Source organism: Lagenorhynchus albirostris, chromosome 2 (assembly GCF_949774975.1).
Source record: "Lagenorhynchus albirostris chromosome 2, mLagAlb1.1, whole genome shotgun sequence".
In the NCBI taxonomy this organism is placed as follows: Eukaryota; Metazoa; Chordata; class Mammalia; order Artiodactyla; family Delphinidae; genus Lagenorhynchus; species Lagenorhynchus albirostris.
This window is the reverse complement of record NC_083096.1, coordinates 31,896,091-31,915,435: the sequence shown is the minus strand read 5'-3', so window position 1 is coordinate 31,915,435 and position 19,345 is coordinate 31,896,091. Positions and strand designations below refer to the sequence as shown.

Here is a 19,345-nt window from a genome sequence, read left to right as displayed (position 1 = left end):
CCCGTGTTCCAAAACACCCTGAAATCTCCAAAGGATTTCAGCAAAGCATTTTTAAAGGCCAGGTGAGGGAGGGACCTCCCAGGGAATGTGATCAGCTCGTGCACAATCCTCTGATTGGTTGATGTTGAGGCCACAGGGCAGATAACATTATCCATTCTTAGGTGCCAGAAGGTCTGGGGGCTACGTGCTCATGATCATCAAGGAGTTAATTTCTTCCACTGGGTGGTGGTTTTTAGCATCTGAAAACTCAAGAAATATGCCTGAGATATTATTATCTGAGTACTTCAGAGAGGAACTACAGCAGAGGATATGGGGGATGGGTCTGTCCTAGGAAGGCCCCATAGGGTACTGCTTGGTTACAAGGTGACCATACGTTGAGAACCACTGCTCTAGTGGCTTGGAATGTTAAGAAAGTAATGGAAGAATCCCTTTCCAGATCTAGATTCTAGTATCGCCAGCTATTTCGATGGGGGGAAGGGTAAGTTTTGTCCTTTCTTGGACTTCTCGTTCATTTATATCAAAGCCTATTTGAGGCAGTGCGCTCGGCGGTCCTGCAGATCTGTCTTTTGCTTCAACAGTGTTTGGAATGAACAGACCCAGGGACGCTCCTTGCTCCAGCCCCCGACCACCCTTCAACCTTTCTTCCTGTCACAACCTTTGGAATCAGCCACTCAGCTATCCAGCCTCCAGGACAGACCAACACCGTTTTTTTGAGATTAGCTCCTTATCACTGATCAACCATGAGTTCCCAGGTTCGTCGGAATTATTCCATCGAGGTAGAGGCCGCCGTCCACCGCCTGTTCAACATGCATCTGTGGACACTTACCTCTCTCTGAGCTTCTATTTCGACAGCAACAATGAGATTCTGGACAGTGTGGGCCACATTTTTCGCCAACTGGCTGAGGAGAAGTGTGAGGGTGCCCAGCGTCTCTTGAAAATGCAAAACCAGTGCTGCGACCGCGCCCTCTTCCAGGATGCGCGGAAGCCTTCTCAAGATGAGTGGGGTAAAACCCAGGACGCTGTGGAAGCCGCCATTCTTAGGGAGAAGAACCTGAACCAGGCACTATCGGATCTGCGCGCCCTGCGTTCCGCCCACGCAGACTCCCACCTCTGTGACTTCCTGGAGAGCCGCTTCCTGGAGGAGCAGGTGAACCTCATCAAGAAGATGGGCGACCACCTGACCAACCTCCGCAGGCTGGCTGGTCCGCAGGCTGTGCTGGGCGAGTATCTCTTTGAAAGGCTCACCCTCGAGCACAAGCAGGAGTCTCTGAAGTCCAGCGGCCTCTGAGGAGCCCCTCTGGCGTCAGAGCTTCTGCCTGATGCCCCGCTCTGCAGCCACTAGGCAGCTTTGTAACCGCCCTGGAGTCCTCTCCCAAGCCTTGGACCAAATGGAGACAATGCTTTTTGCAGAAGAAAACAAAAAAAGCCTATTTGAAACACAAACAGAATAAAGAGTAATAAATAAATAAATAAATAAATATATTCATGTTCTTTTAACATATGAATTGCCCCACTTTATCTGTGTGAAATAAGTTTGTTCCCGTTATTGTGCTTGGTTCTCAAGCTTTGCTGCTCGTATGAATCACCTAAAGAGCTTTTAAGAAAAACATTGTTGTCTGGGTCCCAGCCCCAGAGATTTTGATTCAGTAGGTCTAGGGAGGAGCCTGGGCACGGGGAGGTCTCAGAGTTCCCCAGGTGATTCTAACGTGCAGCAACTTTGTGAACCACCTCTTGGCTTCAATCCAGCTAGTGATCAGATATTAAATCTAAGACACATGGGCTAGTGCGTGAGCTCTGTTGCTAGGTGTATTCCATTTTCTTCCTCCTGGAAGATTCGTGCCAGGGAAAATGATTGATAGTTGTGTTACTTCTCTGAAATGGATTGAAATTTCCAATTAGCGTGAACAGGGGAGGGTGAGTGGGTGAATGCAATAAGGTGTATCATTTACGTATTGCCCTATGTGTAAAAGGTTTTTGCAACTGAGGTCTGCCCTACTTTTCATGCTAATGGTAATGCTTGTCCTCCTAATGCAGCTGTAAACTTTATAAGCCCATAGGTAGACAGCATCACAAAATATTTACCCCTCCCCACTGGCCCACTCTCAAGCTTCACTCCCCTTCCCCAATACACAAATGTACATCAATGCGCTTGAGACCAATATCAACATATTGACCTTCAATTCTTCTACTTTGCAGCTTCCCTCTTATCAGGAGATGTCAGCATTTAGTGCAAGGACCAATGCTTGCCTCTTGGTGAGTAATGTAGACAATGCCTCCAAGAGACAAACAGCCCTTAGGGAGGGGGAAAAAGTCTTTCAAAAAGGTTGATGCCCAGAGGAGGCATTTCCAGTCATCTCAGCTTAGAGGTCAAATATCCAAAATAAAAAAAGGTTAAAAAAAAAAGAAGAAGAAAGCAAGGAAGAAAAGAAGGAAACAGTTTTCTTATCTCATAGTAATAAGGCAGTTTTCCTTAAAAAAAAAAAGACTTAAGTCTTAAATTCTCTTTCCTAATCAAAATGTGCTTTTCTGTCTTTAGACTATTCCTCTTATATCCTGTATTATTCATGATGTGTAATTTCTTGAAATAGCACATGGCTGAAAACAGAAGCTAACCTCTTGTCCACTATGAATTAAATCTTCTTTTCCTAGGACCCATCTACAATGTACAATTTGGGGTTTGCCAACATAATTATTTTCTCTGAAATAAGTTACAGCATTTTGCCTTTTCACTGTATATAGTTATACAATATATTGTTAACACAACATAGTTAATATTGTCAATATAGTAAATACAACTATAACACATATGATATGATGCCACTTTGGTGATTTTCTTCATCCATGTAATTCTGAAATTTGACAGTATAGTTTTCATATTCTAATGAGCTGAGTATTACCTTTGCAAGGATAGAAAAATAAAATAAATTCATAATATTCTTGTGTGGTTTGCCCCTGGGGTGGATTACCATAATGGGGGATACTTGAGCCTTTCCCCAAGTCATTAAAAAACCTGCAGCGAGCAGCCCCTTGTCCTCTCCAGGGAGTGGGGGAAAGGATCTTTAATCATAATAATTCTGGGGGGAAAAATCTTGGAAATAAGACATCTGCTTCTGTGCCTTGTTGTTTTGCAGAATAGCAATGATTGCTTTAGCAGCTTCTATTGCCATATGTGTACAATAAGTAAATGAACATAAAATTGAATGAACGCATAAAAGAAGGATAAACCCACCCAGCTTAACAAATCCACTCTCTCACCTGCTGTGCCCTGAAACATGAAAGAAAGAATCACGGGATCATAAGGATTAATAAAATAACAGTCTCTCTTAACAATATTGACAGGAGGTATAAGGATAATTTGTCTGATGTGGGACCAACAGCTTAACTGCTTAATTCTTTTTTTTTTTAAGGGCAACTCATTCATTTATAGTTTAAAGATTGCAAGACAACATCTGAACTTCTGTAGCACAATTTAAATGTTTACTTTTTTGATAAAGCAGAGTATAATAGAAAAAACAATTCGTTTCCAGTAATATCTACATCTCTATTCAGAATTAAGTCTTCCACAGACATGTTACCTGGAAACAAAAGCCTGCTACAATAAGCAAAGCTTCAACAGAGCTGCTACTTTTCGGGCCAGGGAAAGGTTCATCCCTATAGGAGGATGATGTGCTATGTAAAATGGCTGCAGGTCACAGCCTTGAGGGCGTTGGAAGTCTATTATCCTATTCCACATTAAGTAGTTTGGTGAACTTCAAACGTCTGTTCATCTGCAAACAAGCTGGCAACTTTTAACTGATATTTCAAGCAGATAAAAAATAAATTAAAAGAAATCCCTACACTGATGTTCCTTGATTTACACTTTAAATGGTACATTAACATGTAATTCTGGCTAAGAATTACATTTGAGACTCCTTGCTCAGGTTTTGGTTAACAGTACAAATCTTTCAGAAATTCAAGTTCTTATTAATCAATAATTTGTGAGCTAGGATATATTCAGGCATCAGCTGCAACTACAGAATAGGTGCACTGCCTCCACACTTTGGAAAGACATAATCTAGAACACTACTAGCAGGCAAAATATCTGTTAGTAGATAGCATATATGCAGTAGAGCAAGACAAAAACATAGTCAACATATGTTGGCTTGTTTAAGCCTCAAGCCCTCCATCCTTTGTTGAAATACAATAATTTCATTCCTATGGTTTTCAATACCAAAAACTCAACCTCCAGGAGGGCTAAAGTCTAATTTGTACTCCAAACCAAGTAGCAGTGCAGTTCGCTACTACTGAGGCTGAATCCATAAAGACTTCAAGACCACGTCCAGAAGACAAGTTATTATATATAATACCCTAGAAGGTCTGAAACATAATTATCATATACATAGCTGGTCCTTCAGAGCTCTTTACCTATAACTGTTTTTTGATGAAAGTTATTTAATGTACTGGAGATAACTGTGACTTACAGATCAAATATTTGAATACTTATACTTACCTGGGATTTCATTTCTGCTGAAAGAAAAAGGAAGAACAGGACTCACTTAAAAAAAACCAAACTTTAGAAATGGAAGTAAAAATCTTATCACACACTATCACTTTTGGAAGCAGCATAGAGGGGCAGTCAACGGTAAAACACTGGTGAAATAGGTCAAAACTCTAGGCCAAAAATCCATTATTATTATCATCAGTGACAGTACCACAACTGTGCCCTTCGTAATTAATATTCACTCCTAAGAATCTTCATTTGGCACCAGATGATGTGTTTAAGAGAAACAGTCTGGGAGGTTTTGAATCAGACTTGGTTTTTTGTTAGCCAAGTTACAGGAGAATTTTTAAAGTGGGGGGAAGGGAAGAAGGAAACGGACCAGGAAAAGAATTTAAGCCATCATCTATAAACCAACAAAGCACTGATAGTTCCAAACATTATGTCAGACACTAAAATGACTGATATAGGCTCAAGTGGTTTATAAAACCTATAAAAAGACTACACCAGCAAAGTCCCCATATCTGTAGAGTTCAGAAACTAAAACAAGGAATATTTTAGCTTAAAACCTTATCTTAAGAGAATCATATACACTTGACATGAATAAAAATATCTGAAACCAAACATTTTTAAAAGCTCCAATACCCAAAATATAAAGAAAAAATTTAATTCAGAAGACTCAATCAATTCATGATAATCACAAAACGGCTGGGCAATCTCTATCTCCCGTCCACACTAACCATCCGTCCCATGGAAGACCAAGGGAGATCAGACCTTCCAGACTTACCTTCCAGACCTTCCAGACACCTGGCTGCTGCAAAATTCTATGGAGACTCCTTGTGGAACAGCAGTTTCCTATCTCTTGTGTCTCTCCCTATCATGATCATGCAGGAAGCAAGTCTGGCTGTGCTATTTCTTATCATTGTCTGTCACCCATCTGCAACATGGTATTGTACAGATAAGGAAAAAGTAGTTCCCTTTCCCCCAGAAGGTTGAGGCTCAGGTACAGGGGTAATTCTCCTGTGCACACAGTCATTATTTAGGCCGACTCAGTGACTTCAACAGGCTTAATCATGTGATCAGGTCTGTTGCCAGCTGCATAATGCTCCCACATCTGTAGATAGAGCTGCTCTAGTTCCATTGTGTATTGTTTGGTGTTGAACAGAGGGCTAGATGTTCTCTGCTTCCAGACTTTGCCACGAATTTTCTTCAGGTATTCTAGATCAGTTCCTAGTTTCACAGCTATGTCTTCATATTCTTGTCTATTTTTAGCAATAAGCTCAAGACAGCCTAAACAAGTGAGCTGGGAAGCTGCAACTCGGGAAGCAAGAGTCTCTCCTGGCATAGTCACCATGGGTGTCCCTGCCCAAAGGACATCCATCCCTGTGGTGTGTCCATTACAGAGTGGAGTGTCCAAGCAGACATCAGCCAGCTGGCCTCTCCGAACATGTTCCTCTTTAGGAGCAACAGGTGAAAAAATGATACGGTTCAGGGGAAGGCCCATATTTTGTGCATACTGTTGGATATTAGGTTCTCCTACTGCTGGAAAACGCAACAGCCACAGTACACTATTGGGAACACGCTTCAGAATATTTGCCCACATCTGCAAAGTAGATGGATCAATTTTATATAACTGATTGAAGTTACAGTACACAATGGCATCTTCCGGTAACCCGTACTGAGAACGTGTGGTTACAGTAATGGTACGGGGAACCTCTTCTCCAGTGGCAGCCTTATTGTTGATCAGAGTAGTTGCCAGCCCATTGCTAATACTGAATCCATTAATTGTTATCTGAATTTGTCCTCTGTTAATCATTTCAATAACTGCTTCTGCAATAGTATTCATTGGAATAACAGGCATATTAAGAGCTGTATTACTGCTGTCTGCGTTGTGCCCTCCATCAGGATACTTCATCTTGACAATTTTCACATCTGGCAGACTATCAAGAAATGCTTTGAGGTCGATGCCATTCAGCACAATCCGATTGTCATAAATGTGCCCATTGGACTTAAAATCGATGACTGCTTTCTTCTTCAGGTGAGGGAACATATTAGCATGATCACCAATAAAGAAAGTATGGGGCATATAAGCCAGTTTCTCAGAATACTGCTCAGCAACTTCAGCAGGTGAAGTTTCCTGATCAGTGATGATATAATCCATGAAAAGCACGCCACTGGTCCCAGGGTAGCCCAGCCACATTGCCTGAATAGGAGCTGGCCTGAGAGCAAAGAGTTCATTTCGAGCACACTTGGTATAACCATTCATATTTACAAGGATGTGTATACCATCTTGATGGATGCGATCAGCTGCTTTCCCATTGCATGGAATCTGAGAAAGATCAATGAAATGATGGGCTTCTGCCATCACCTTCGCTCGGAAGTTTGTGCCATCATCTGGGCTCAGGGCATAACAGAATACCTCAAATTTATCAGGATTGTGCATGCCTGGAATAGACTGCATAAGATGAGAAGTAGGATGATTCCCAAAGTCAGAACTCACGTATCCTACACGCAGTCGACCATCACTGAGCTTCAAGTCTTTTGGATGTTCATACGGTGGTTTATGAAGGACATTTATCTTATCCAAGCAGAGGTTCCCATGCCGCTCAGCAATAGCCTTCCTGAAGCCATGAGAAAGAGGATATAGCATACTATGATGAGGCTGCACAGAAGGCAACCTATTCTTCTCCAGCTGGTCAGCCACAATGCTGACCAACTTCTTCATTCGCTCATCATAGTCTGTCCAATCACAGACGATCTGCAGGCAATGAGCCAAATTACAATAAGCGTCAGGAAAATCAGGTTTAAGCTTCAGAGCAGTGCGATAAGAAGCAATTGCTTCTGGAATATTCCCTGAATCCTTGTGAATGGAAGCCAGACTGCTGTGGGCATCCGCAAATGCAGGGTTAATCTGAATGGCACGAGTATAACACTGCAAGGCTCCCTGAACGTCCTGCATCTCCTTTAGAGTGTTTCCCATATTACAGTAGGCATCAGCAAAGGTAGGACTGATTCGAATAGCCTCCTTATAATGCATCAGAGCTTCCTGCAGTTTTCCCTGCTGCTGCAATACACTTGCTAAATTTGAATGGGCAGCAGCAAACTCTGGGAAGACTTCTAATGCTTTACGATACAAGCAAACTGCCTCTTCAATGTTTCCCTGTTCTCGGTTGATATTGGCTAGGTTATTCAGAGAGTCTGCATGGGTGGGACACAGCCACAGAGCTGTATTATAACAGTCTTCGGCTTCGGCAACACTGCCCTTCTCTTTGAGAGCATTGGCTAGGTTGCAGTAAGCATCAGGGAAATGTGGTTGCAATTCAATAGCTCGCCTGTAGGTGTCTATTGCCAGATCTATCAGGCCTTGCTCATAGTATACACAAGCCAGGTTGCCATGCACCACTGCATGATTTGGACTCAAGCTTATGGCACGAAGGTAAGCTGCCACAGCTCTGTCAAAAATCCGTGCCTCTTTCAAGACATTTCCTAAATTGATATAAGCATCCAGAAAACTGGGGTCAAGGTTGACAGCCTTTTCAAAGTGATGAATTGCAAGCCAAATCTCCCCTTGTGCATTGAAAACACAGCCAAGATTACTCCAAGCTACTGCAAAGTTCGGTTGCGTCTCAATTGCTTTCACATAACATGCTTTGGCTTCTTCCAACCGACCTAGGGCTTTGAGCAGGTCCCCTAGGTCACTGCAAACACTGTACAAATCAGGATTGTACTGAAGGGCAGAGACGTAAGCTTGTACTGCCCCTTCCTTGTCGCCTGCTGCTACCAAAGCGGCTGCCAGGTTAATATAACCATCAATGAAGTCTGGTTTGAGACGCAATGCATGCCGGTAATGCTCAACTGCTTCCTGCAACTGCCCTCTTTCCTTGTACACATTCCCCAAATTCGAATAGGCTTCTGCCAGAAGAGGGTTCTGTTTAATTGCCAGAGTACTAAAGTGGGCAGATCTGTCCAGCCTTCGACACTGGAAATGTATAGATGAAAGTAATAAAAGTACTCCAGTATTGTCTGGCTCTTGTCTCCACAGCTGCATGCAGTGTCTCTCAGCTGCCTCAAAATCTCCTGCCTGATATTCCTGATGTGCCAACTCAGCTAACCCTCGGAAGGAAAGCATACGTCTCGTTGGTTCTGTGCTGTCGGCCACGTTGCCCACAGAAGACGCCATCTGGAGCTTCTGGAGAGAGTGAGAAAAGGGGGTAATTGAGTCCCGCTGCCGCCACTACTGACAAGAATGTTTCTAGAAGTAGCAAACACAAGCGCAGCAGCCGTACCACTGCTTTGGCAGGCTTAAGCGGCGGCGACAGTTACAGGCACCGAAACTTAGGAACTCTGGTTGGCCATCTACCTCTCACGCTCTTGAAATCTTAATTCTTAACCCTGCCCTCTTCCACCATTTTTCTCCTAATAAGGGAATAAAAATTACCTATACATTTGCCTTAGAAGAAATCAAAAGTCAGTAGTCCAAACACTTTTTAAAATTTTGTTTTCTGTCCAGTTGGAAATGAAATACATGATTGAGTTTTCTTCATTATTCACATAGTCAATGTGGAAAACATTAGGGCCATGAATTTCAATACGGTAAGATCAGAAAATTTTAAATTGGCCTTCCCAAACCACTAATAAGTAACCGATATTGTATATAATGCTAAAATCTTAGAGACTGAGTTTGATATTTTAAAAGTTCTGAAAACATTAGCTAATTTCTCCTCATCATATTTCTCATGCCTCAAACCTGAGTATTACTTTTTTAAAAATAAATTTATTTATCTTTATTTATTTATTTTTATTTTGTCTGTGTTGGGTCTTCAATGCTGCGTGCGGGTTTTCTCTAGTTGCGGCGAGCGGGGGCTACTCTTTGTTGTGGTGCACGGGCTTCTCATCACAGTGGCTTCTATTGTTGTTCCACAACTCCTTTTAAGGTCCTACGAAGAACCCTAGAAATTAGTTCATGTAATTATAGGTTTTTGCAAAATTGTCAAAAGTGAGATATTTTAACTTCCATCAGGTAAGACCAGTGTCTCTTTCTTTGCCAATTTTCCTTCTATTATATTCCACTATGTTGGATCATATTGGAATGGCCACAGGCTTTTTGTGAAATCTGGCTAAGGAGACGTTTCAAGTGAGGCTATTATGTGATTTTCAGACATCACCATATGTAATTGACTATACACTATCCCATTACAGGAATAACTTCCAGTACTCTTACTGACTACTCTACTGACTTAACTAGAACAAGACACAGAAGCGTAAGGACAAAAACCACCTTACAATATAGCCATGTCTTGCACTTCACAGCTCTTAAAGCATGTGTGTTTGAAGAAGAAAAAAGAACTGAAATGTATAAAACCAGAAGCTATTATACTGTGGAAAATGATTTCAATCAACAGGCATGTGAACGACAAGTCAAAGATTCAGTTCTCGGGATTCCCTGGTGGCACAGTGGTTGAGAGTCTGCCTGCCGATGCAGGGGACACAGGTTCATGCCCTGGTCCGGGAAGATCCCACATGCCGCGGAGCGGCTGGGCCCGTGAGCCATGGCCACTGAGCCTGCGCGTCCGGAGCCTGTGCTCCGCAACGGGAGAGGCCACAGCAGTGACAGGCCCGCGTACCACAAAAAAAAAAAAGATTCAGTTCTCATCAATGCTTAGTCAAAACGGAAATTTTCTTCTGTCAAGAATATACTCCAGGGGCTTCCCTGATGGAGCAGTGGTTAAGAAGCCGCCTGCCAATGCAGAGAACACGGGTTCGAGCCCTGGTCCAGGAAGATCCCACTTGCAGCGGAGCAACAAAGCCCGTGCGCCACAACTACGGAGCCTGCGAGCCACAACTACTGAAGCCTGCGTGCCTAGAACCCGTGCTCTGCAACAGAAAAGCCACCACAATGAGAAGCCTGCACACTGCAACAAAGAGTAGCCCCCACTCGCTGCAACTAGAGAAAGGCTGCGCACAGCAACGAAGACCCAACACAGCCAAAAATAAATAAATAAATAAATAAATAAACAAATAAATAAAAGAATATACTCCATCAACAATGTGTGTAATGGAATGGTGTGAATGAGTATTTTATCAGAATTCCTGTAATGCACAAACCTATAGTAGTACTGAAATCAGTAATGCATTTGTAATACTAAATATTCATGAGGAAGTAATCCATAGAGGTTTTCTCAAAGTTAACAATGAAAATTAATATGGCATTATCAATAATAAATTGTGAAGCTGAAATAAACTTTTCTAAACTATTAATAACTAAAAGCAAATTCTAATCAACTATGTTAATAGAAATCTATGTCTATAAACTACAAAGTTTATTTCTTAAAATTTTATTTCTAAAATACATCAACTGTCATATGAGGAGGCAGTTAAAGAATATATAGCTAAAAGAGTGGGGGAAAAGTTTTATAGAGACACATCTGGCAGTAAATTTTTAAATGTCATTTTTCTAGATTTTGTGACACCCATAGTATTGATATTTGAATGCATTTAAAATATTGTAATTTGAAGATTTGCTACTTCCAGGTAGAATAAAATATTTTGAAGCAAAACAACATTTCCACTGAGAAAAACAAAAAAAGCCAAATAAAATAGCCAGCATTCAATCAAAAAGTTCTAGACAAACCAAGAGATAGAATCATATGACTAAAATTCTAAGAAAAGAACAGATAATACAAAAATATTTATATAAGATATTGTGTTTCTTTATCAGGAAAAGTCTTTATTAAGAAAAGACTTTAAAATCATCAGAATTAATATTATATTTTATTTATTTGTATACTTTATTTATATATTTATGTAAAGAACTTAAAGATAAAGCCCTAGTTAAGGCAGTGACAATAGCAGTAGCAATGAGAGTGAAAAGAAATGGTTATATTCAAGCATATTTTGTCAGTAAAAGTACAAGATCAAATGTCTGACTGCATACATGGAATGGATAGACGGAGTGGGAAAAATCAAAGTTAACTATAGAGGTTCTAGTGAAGATGGGGTTGCCACCACCCAACCCAAGGGGTTGCGATCATCCCCAAGGTCTAGGAGACTCAAAGGTAAGGTCATGGTCAGAGGAAAAGTTAATTGGTGGGAAAATAAAACTCCCAGTCTCTCCATCTCCTTATACCAGTTTTTTTTAACATGTTTATTGGAGTATAATTGCTTTACAATGGTGTGTTAATTTCTGCTTTATAACAAAGTAAATCAGTTATACATATACATATGTCCCCATATCTCTTCCCTCTTGCATCTCCCTCCCTCCCACCCTCCCTATCCCACCCCTCTAGGTGGTCACAAAGCACCGAGCTGATCTCCCTGTGCTATGCAGCTGCTTCCCACTAGCTATCTATTCCTTATACCAGTTTTGTTTTTCTGCTTATATACGTAGCAGCATTTCATTCAAGGGGAAAGTCATTGATCTGACTGGTCAAATTAAACAACATAGTTCAAGGCACATTTACAGTGGTTAGTTCCTCCACAATTTAGAAAGTCACGTTCACAATTTCCCTCTTCCTACACCGCGGAACACATTGGCCATTCCTCCAAAGTTTCCACTCCATAGAGCGGACCAGAGATGACATTAGCCTAGAACTGAGAGCTTGGCATGAGATGGTGTCAGCCCCACGTAGAGCTCTGGCATAAGTTATAACCCAACCCAGCTCTACAGAGAGCTCTGCATGGAATCCTGGGAGTAAACTCAGCCATAATAATGGGATTCTGTTTTTCATTTGCTTTTCTTCCTTCTTTAACTTTCCCTGGCCACTCTGACAAACAAACTTTCAGGCATTCCTCGGCCACTCACTAATTTTATTCCATTTAATGTCATCCAGATTCCCAAGAAAATTACTAACAATAAGGAGGGAAATTTGGAACATGGTGAGTTTTAGATGCCTGAAATATACAGGTCATTGAATCCAGTTAAGTAGCCAATTATCTGGATCTCAAATAGGCCAGTAGAATAGCAGACTAAGCTCAATTTAATGTACTCTTACTGGAGACACCTGTAAATTCTGGGTCAATTTTGAAAAAGTTAAAAGCACATAGCTGAGATTAAAAGAAAGAAAGTAACACCTGCATGTTTCAGAAAGTAACAGGGAAATTAAATCCAGAGAAAGAAGAGCGCACTGATGTCTGTGGGTTCCGTTCCTTAGTATAGGCCTTATGTAAATAGGGGCTGGAGCTAGAAATCTAACATTACCTTGAGGCCAGGAATTTAGACTCAGGATGGAACAATATTGAGAAGTTGGTACAGATATCCCACAGAAATTTCATGAGGAACTGCTTAGTCCATTAAGAGGGCCAAGGGAGGTGGTGAGAAAGATTGATACCTCTTGAAAACCTTCAGGTACAGAAAACATCAACACCTCTGAAAAGTAGGCCTGTCCTTCCCAGAGTTGTGATGGCCAGGTTGTCACTAACCTGTAAAGCCCTGTATGAATCAGAAACTGCAAGGAGAGTAATTCAAAGAAAAACAGATGCAGGATGGGTGTGGCAATAAATCCCAGGACCCTATCAGAAACAAAATTAAAACCACTCTAAAGGGAAATTTTAACAAACCAGAGCAGATAGTATCCTAACCAGAATAGAATAATGATTCTGAGGAAGTTACTTTAGTTATTTAAGTAATATTCAATGCATTTCCATGGCCAGGCCTTTTTGAAGAATTCTAAAACATATACAAACAATTCATTTACATCTTATATATCCCACCATCCAGAGCAAAATTCACTTAAGTACTGTACTGGTGGAAATTAGGCAGCACTATGGAGAAAATAAAAAGGTGTTTACCATCAAAAAATGTGAACATAAGAAAAATAATGTCTAATTTTTAATTATCTTGTGGTTTATTGAAATCTTTTGGAAACCCAAAATAGAGAAAACCTAGGAGGCAATGAAGACTTAAATCTTTAGAGATTTATCAACTCATCTATAAAAGCTTTATTAATCTCTTCTTTTAATACCATTCCTGAGAGGTATAAATGTGTCCAGTGATAGGGTTGAAGAAGCCTGAGAGAATTTCAATTGTTTACTATTCTTGGTCAGCTATTAAGACCTTTCAGGAGCATCTTGATTTTCATGGCATCATCCAACAAAAAGCAGGATATTTTACAGAAAGTCCTGGTCCACTTTTTGACTTGCTTTTTTGTTTATGTTTTTGTTTTTTTCACATTGGGTGGTACATTAGGCTACCTATTGCATACTCCCTCATTCATGCATGCATTCATTCAAACAATATTTACTGAGTTGAGATATTTAATTAACACCCAATAAATGATGTTTAGATGAATGAATGTGCTCTTTATCAAAGTGTAAGTACTGAGAAAAATTACAGAATGTATGATCCCAGCCCCACAAAAGTGTATAATTGTGTTGAGGATATAACATATGCTGATGAAATAACTAATATATCATATTGGACAGTTTCTAAGTTCAAAAATGACTTTTTATAAATAATCAGAGCCTAAGGAGGACAAAGAAGGGACAGTTCATTATGGGTTGAATCTATCAATAAATGTACATTTCAGATGAGATTTGAGATTGATCTTAAAGAAAGAAGAGGACTTAGATATATGAACAGAGAACAAAAAAGGCATGGTGATAGCATGTGCATAGATAGTGTGGCCAATATTTATGTTCTTCATTAAAGATAGTCAGAGATAACCCAAATGTAACTGTTTCCATGGGTCCATTCTCAGTATCCAAACAAAACAGCAAATCCTATCTTAGTAGAACTAATGAAAAACACAGTCTTTAACAAAGACATTGTGAAGGAAAGGGGGAGAGAAAGGCTTGCATCCCACACCACACAACAAAACTTATTTAATTATTTGTTTCATTTTCTCCCTCTGAAAATTTCCTCTCCCTCTCTCTGTATGTCTCTCTTCTCCTCCATCTGGCCACACTCTACCAACCATCTTTCCAAATCTTTCCAGATCTCTCCATCCTAGTTTCATTATGCCACAATTTAAACATCTCACAGGTCTCCAGGATGCATCCTCATCACTTATTCCACAAAGACAGACAAAGGACACTTCTCAGGATCACGTTTCTTGGAAGGAAGAGGTCACGAGGAGTGATTATAAATAATATAAGGTGGAGAGCAGTGACTTAAAATACCATTTTTCCTCTTAGAATGTGAATACAGGGAACTTTGGGAAACTAGAAAAGCTAGAAAGGATTCATTGATAATTATTTATTTTCAATGAATAAAATAAAATGTAATAATATGGCTAAACTCTGACAGATTAACTTTTTCAATAGTTGCTTTCACACACCTTCACTATTGGGATGTTTGATAAACACATCTTTCCTTCTTTACTTTTTTCTTTCTTTGCAGATACTGGCACCAAATTTTCAAACAATAAGAACCTTCCATGTGTATGTGTAACTGATTCACTTTGTTATAAAGCAGAAACTAACACACTATTGTAAAGCAATTGTACCCCAATAAAGATGTTAAAAAAAAAAAGAAAGAAAGAAAGAAAAAAGAAAAAAAAAAAAGAACCTTCCCATAAGTCCCTTGCCAGGCGAGATTAAGGTATAACAATCCAAACAGATTTTTGAAGAAGATAACTGGTTGAAAACACAGGAAAAGAGCTGGGTTTCTCTTTTTCAACAATCACATAATGAGTAATGTGGGAATTGGTTTAAAAAGTCTCTCTTCATGAGGGGCTAAGGTTAAGATTAGAACTTCTGAGGCCAGAAGAGCAAAATAACTACAACAATCCACATATTTTCAAGAGCCGCCATTTGGATGTGAGGGATTGATTTTTCCCACTATTTTTCAACAGCCCAACTGGTGTCTTTATTAAATGACATAAGAGAATACAGTGTGGCCAAGAAGGCTTAGATTTCCTTAGCCTCAAGTCAGATATTCTCAATTGACTGTCCACTCAAATTAAAAAGAGAGATTTACAAGAGGAAACTGGATTCAACTGAGTGTACTTTTATTTCAACCCTTTACCTGAATTTTTTGTTTTGTTTTCAATTCTCTGCTGGAGTGCCTACATATATATATATATATATATTTTTTTTTTTTTTCCGCTTCGCGGGCCTCTCACTGTTGTAGCCTCTGCCATTGCAGAGCACAGGCTCTGGACGCGCAGGCCCAGCGGCCATGGCTCACAGGCCCAGCTGCTCCATGGCATGTGGGATCTTCCCACACCGGGGCACGAACCCGTGTCCCCTGCATCAGCAGGCGGACCCTCAACCACTGCACCACCAGTGAAGCCCTACATTAATATATTTTTAAGAACATTTCCTTAAGTTGAAGTATGCATTCAGTATATTCATTTACTATAATTTAGAAAAGCCAAATGACTTAGGCAAATTCGTTTCTATATTGCCACAGCAGTGTACTGTGAACTAAATGACACCTGGCAGTTCTTTACTCAGATACTAACTCAATTAGAAGGCAGAGCAAGGATACTTATCCATTCAGGGAAGGAAAGGTCACTTAGCCTCTGTAGCTGTCTTAGGTCTCTTAACATCACAGTAACAAATTGAAGACTAAAAACCATATGATCATCTCAATAAATGCAGAAAAGGCTTTTGAAAAAAATTCAATATCCATTCATGGTAAAAACTCTCCAGAAAGTGGGCATAGAGGGAACATACCTCAACATAATAAAGGCCATATATGACAAGCCCATAGCTAACATACTCAATGGTGAAAAGCTGAAAGCATTTCCCCTAAGATCAGGAACACAACAAGGATGCCCACTCTCACCACTTTTATTGAACATAGTTTTGGAAGTCCTAGCCACAGCAATCAGACAAGAAAAAATAAATAAATAAAAGTACTTCAAAATGGAAAGGAAAAAGTAAAACTGTCACTGTTTGCAGATGGCATGATACATAGAAAATCCTAAAGACACCATCAAAAAAGTATTAGAGCTCAAAAATGAACTTGGTAAAATTTCAGGATACAAAATTTATATATAGATATCAATTGTATTTCTATACACTAACAGTGAACTATCAGAAAGAGAAATTAAGGAAACAATCCCATTTACAACGGTATAAAAAAGAATAAAATACATAAGAATAAACCTGCCTAAGGAGGTAAAAGACCCGTACCCAGGAAACTATACGACACTGATAAAAGAAATTAAAGATGACACAAATAGCTGGAAAGATATACCATGGTCACGGATTAGAAGAATTAATATTGATAAAATGACCATCATACCCAAGGAAATCTAGGGATTCAATGCAGTCTGTATCAAATTATTAATGGCATTTTCCACAGACCTAGAACAAATAATTTTAAACTTTGTATGGAAACACAAAAGATCCTGAATAGCTAAAACAGTCTTGAGAAAGAAGAACGCAACTGGAGGAATCATGCTCCCTGGCTTCAGACTGTGCTACAAACATACAGTAATCAAAACAGTATGGTACTGGCACAAAAACATCGACCACTGGAACAGAATAGAGAGCCCAGAAAGAAACCCATGCACTTATGGTCAATGAATCTATGACAAAGGAGGCAAGAATATGCAATGGAGAAAAGTCTGGGCTTCCTTAGGGATGGTTTCATCAATTAATTTGTTTTCTTAAATGGACCATACTTTTCCATGTCTTTGTATACCTTGTGGGTTTTTTTGTTGAAAATTTGGCTTTCAAATATTATAATGCGGTGTCTATGGAAATCAGATTCTCCCACTTTCCCAGGGTTTTCTGAGCTTTTGATTGTTGAAGGCTGTAGTAGTCTGTTTGTTTAGGGACATTTCCAAACTATTTTTGCAATGACTGTATTCCTTATAGTCCTTATAGGAACTATATTATAGTCCTACATTCCTTATAGGAACAGACACTGAAGTCTCTGTTTCTTTAGCTAATGTTTAGCTTATGTTTTGACAGAGATTTCCTTGAATTTCCTTGAATTCCTGCACCTAAAACAAACAAAAATATACACAAGCACATCCACATGCACACTCAAAACCACACACCTCTCCCCATTGTGCAGATTACTGGATCATTCCAACATTTAGATGACCTGCACTAAGTTCAGAGCTCAGCCCATGGTAAAAGCTTAGAGACTCCTCTGGTGTTTTCAGAACATGCATCTTATCTTGAGTATGCATGTGGCTTTCTTAATTTCTCTGGACACGTGTACTTTTTGTATGTTCTAATTTCCCAAAGAATCTCCCCCAACTTTTGCTCCTGCAATCTTAGGTGGTCTATTGTATTTCAGTGCACAGTCTTCTGCCCCAGCCATCTATGCTTTGTTAGTTCACCTTGCACTTTTTTTGAGCAATGACCGCTGCTTTTCCAGACTGTGTTCCAAGTTAGCTAAGACAGAGATAAGCATCTTGTGTCAGGCCTTCACGTAGCTCCCAGACAGGTTAGAACAGATACACATAATAATCTGAGAGTATAGTCTTCTTCTGAGGGTCCCATACTAGGAATGGTCTGCCGCTATTTTAAGACTATCACTGCATTAAGACTCCACCACTTTAAGACCATCACTACACTAACAGTGGATGGGGCAAGGGCAAGTAAAAGTGCCACAAATCTTTCCTGCCATTTTCAAATTGCCTCTTCCCTGGTTCAGTATGTGTTTGGTTGCTGTAAATCTTTGGCTGATTTCAGGACTAAGAGAAACTCAAAGAACCCCACAACAAGAAACAGTATAATCAAACTCTCAGAAGCCAAAAGACAGAGAAAGAATCTTTTCTCCCAAAGGAGAAAGAAAAAAGAAATTTGTTACAAAGCAGGGATCCTCAAAAAGATTAATAGCTAATTTCCTATCTGAAACCACAGAAGCAAGAGGCCAGACATATTTAAAGTGCTGAAAGAAAAAATTTGTCCACCAAGAATTCTATATTTGGCCAAACTGGTTTCAAAACTTAGGGAGAAATTAACACATTCCCAGATGAACAAAGGCTGAGGGCGCTTGTTTTACAACTTCCTACCACTGCCCTTTGAGAAATGCTAAATTGAACCTTCAGGTTGAAATGAAAGGACACTAGGCAGCAACTCGAAGCTGTATAAAGAAATAGAAATCTCCAGTAAAGATAAATACATGGACAAATACTAAAGCCAGTATTGTGTTATTGGCTTGTAACTCTACTTTTTATTTCTTACATGACTGAAAAAACAAATGCATAAAATAATCATAAATCCATGTTATTGGGCTCACAAAGTATAAAGGTGTAATTTGTGACAACAATAATGTAAAGAGGAGGAATGGAACTGTAGAGGGACAGAGTTTCTCTGTGCTATTGAAGTTGGTTTCAAATTATATTGTTTTAACTTTAGAATGGTAAATGTAATCTTCTTGATAACCACAAAGAAAATATCAATAGACTATATGCAAAAAGAAATGAAAAGGGAATCAAGAGTTCACTACAAGAAAATCAGCTAAGCACAGAAGAATTCAGTAATGGAGTAAATGAGGGGCAAAAAAACTCATAAGACATACAGAAAACAAGCAGGAAACAGACAGAATTAAGTTCTTCCTCATCAGTAATTTTTGAAAAAGTAAGTGGATTAAGCTCTCCAATAAAAAGATAAACACTGGCAGAGTGGAGTTTAAAAACAACCATAATCCAAGTATATGCTGTCAGCAAAAAACTCACTTGATTTCAAAAGACACAAGTTGATTGAAAGTTAAAGCATAGAATATAATATCCCATGCAAATAGTAACAAAAAAGAAAGAGAGAAAAAGAAAGGAAGGAAGGAAGGAAGGAAGGAAGGAAGAAGGAAGGAAAGAAGGAAGATAGATCTGGGATGGCTACATTAATATCACAAAAAATAAACTTTAAATCAAAAACTATCACAAGAGGAAAAGGAGGCCACTATATGTTGATAACAAGTTCAATCTATCAAGAAGATATAACAACTATAAACATATATGTACC

The 19,345-nt window shown here is 39.5% G+C and overlaps 1 protein-coding gene and 1 pseudogene across 1 annotated transcript; one reads left to right on the top strand and one right to left on the bottom strand.

Annotated features, from left to right (window-relative positions):
• Positions 1–740: 740 nt before the first annotated feature.
• Positions 741–1,389, top strand: LOC132515730 (ferritin light chain-like; annotated as a pseudogene).
• Positions 1,390–5,278: 3,889 nt separating this feature from the next.
• LOC132508575 (UDP-N-acetylglucosamine--peptide N-acetylglucosaminyltransferase 110 kDa subunit-like) lies at positions 5,279–8,657 on the bottom strand. The gene has a single exon (XM_060128819.1). The coding sequence runs from the start codon at positions 8,655–8,657 to the stop codon at positions 5,517–5,519; it is 3,141 nt and encodes a 1,046-aa protein (XP_059984802.1). The 3' UTR covers positions 5,279–5,516.
• Between the last annotated feature and the right edge of the window lie 10,688 nt (positions 8,658–19,345).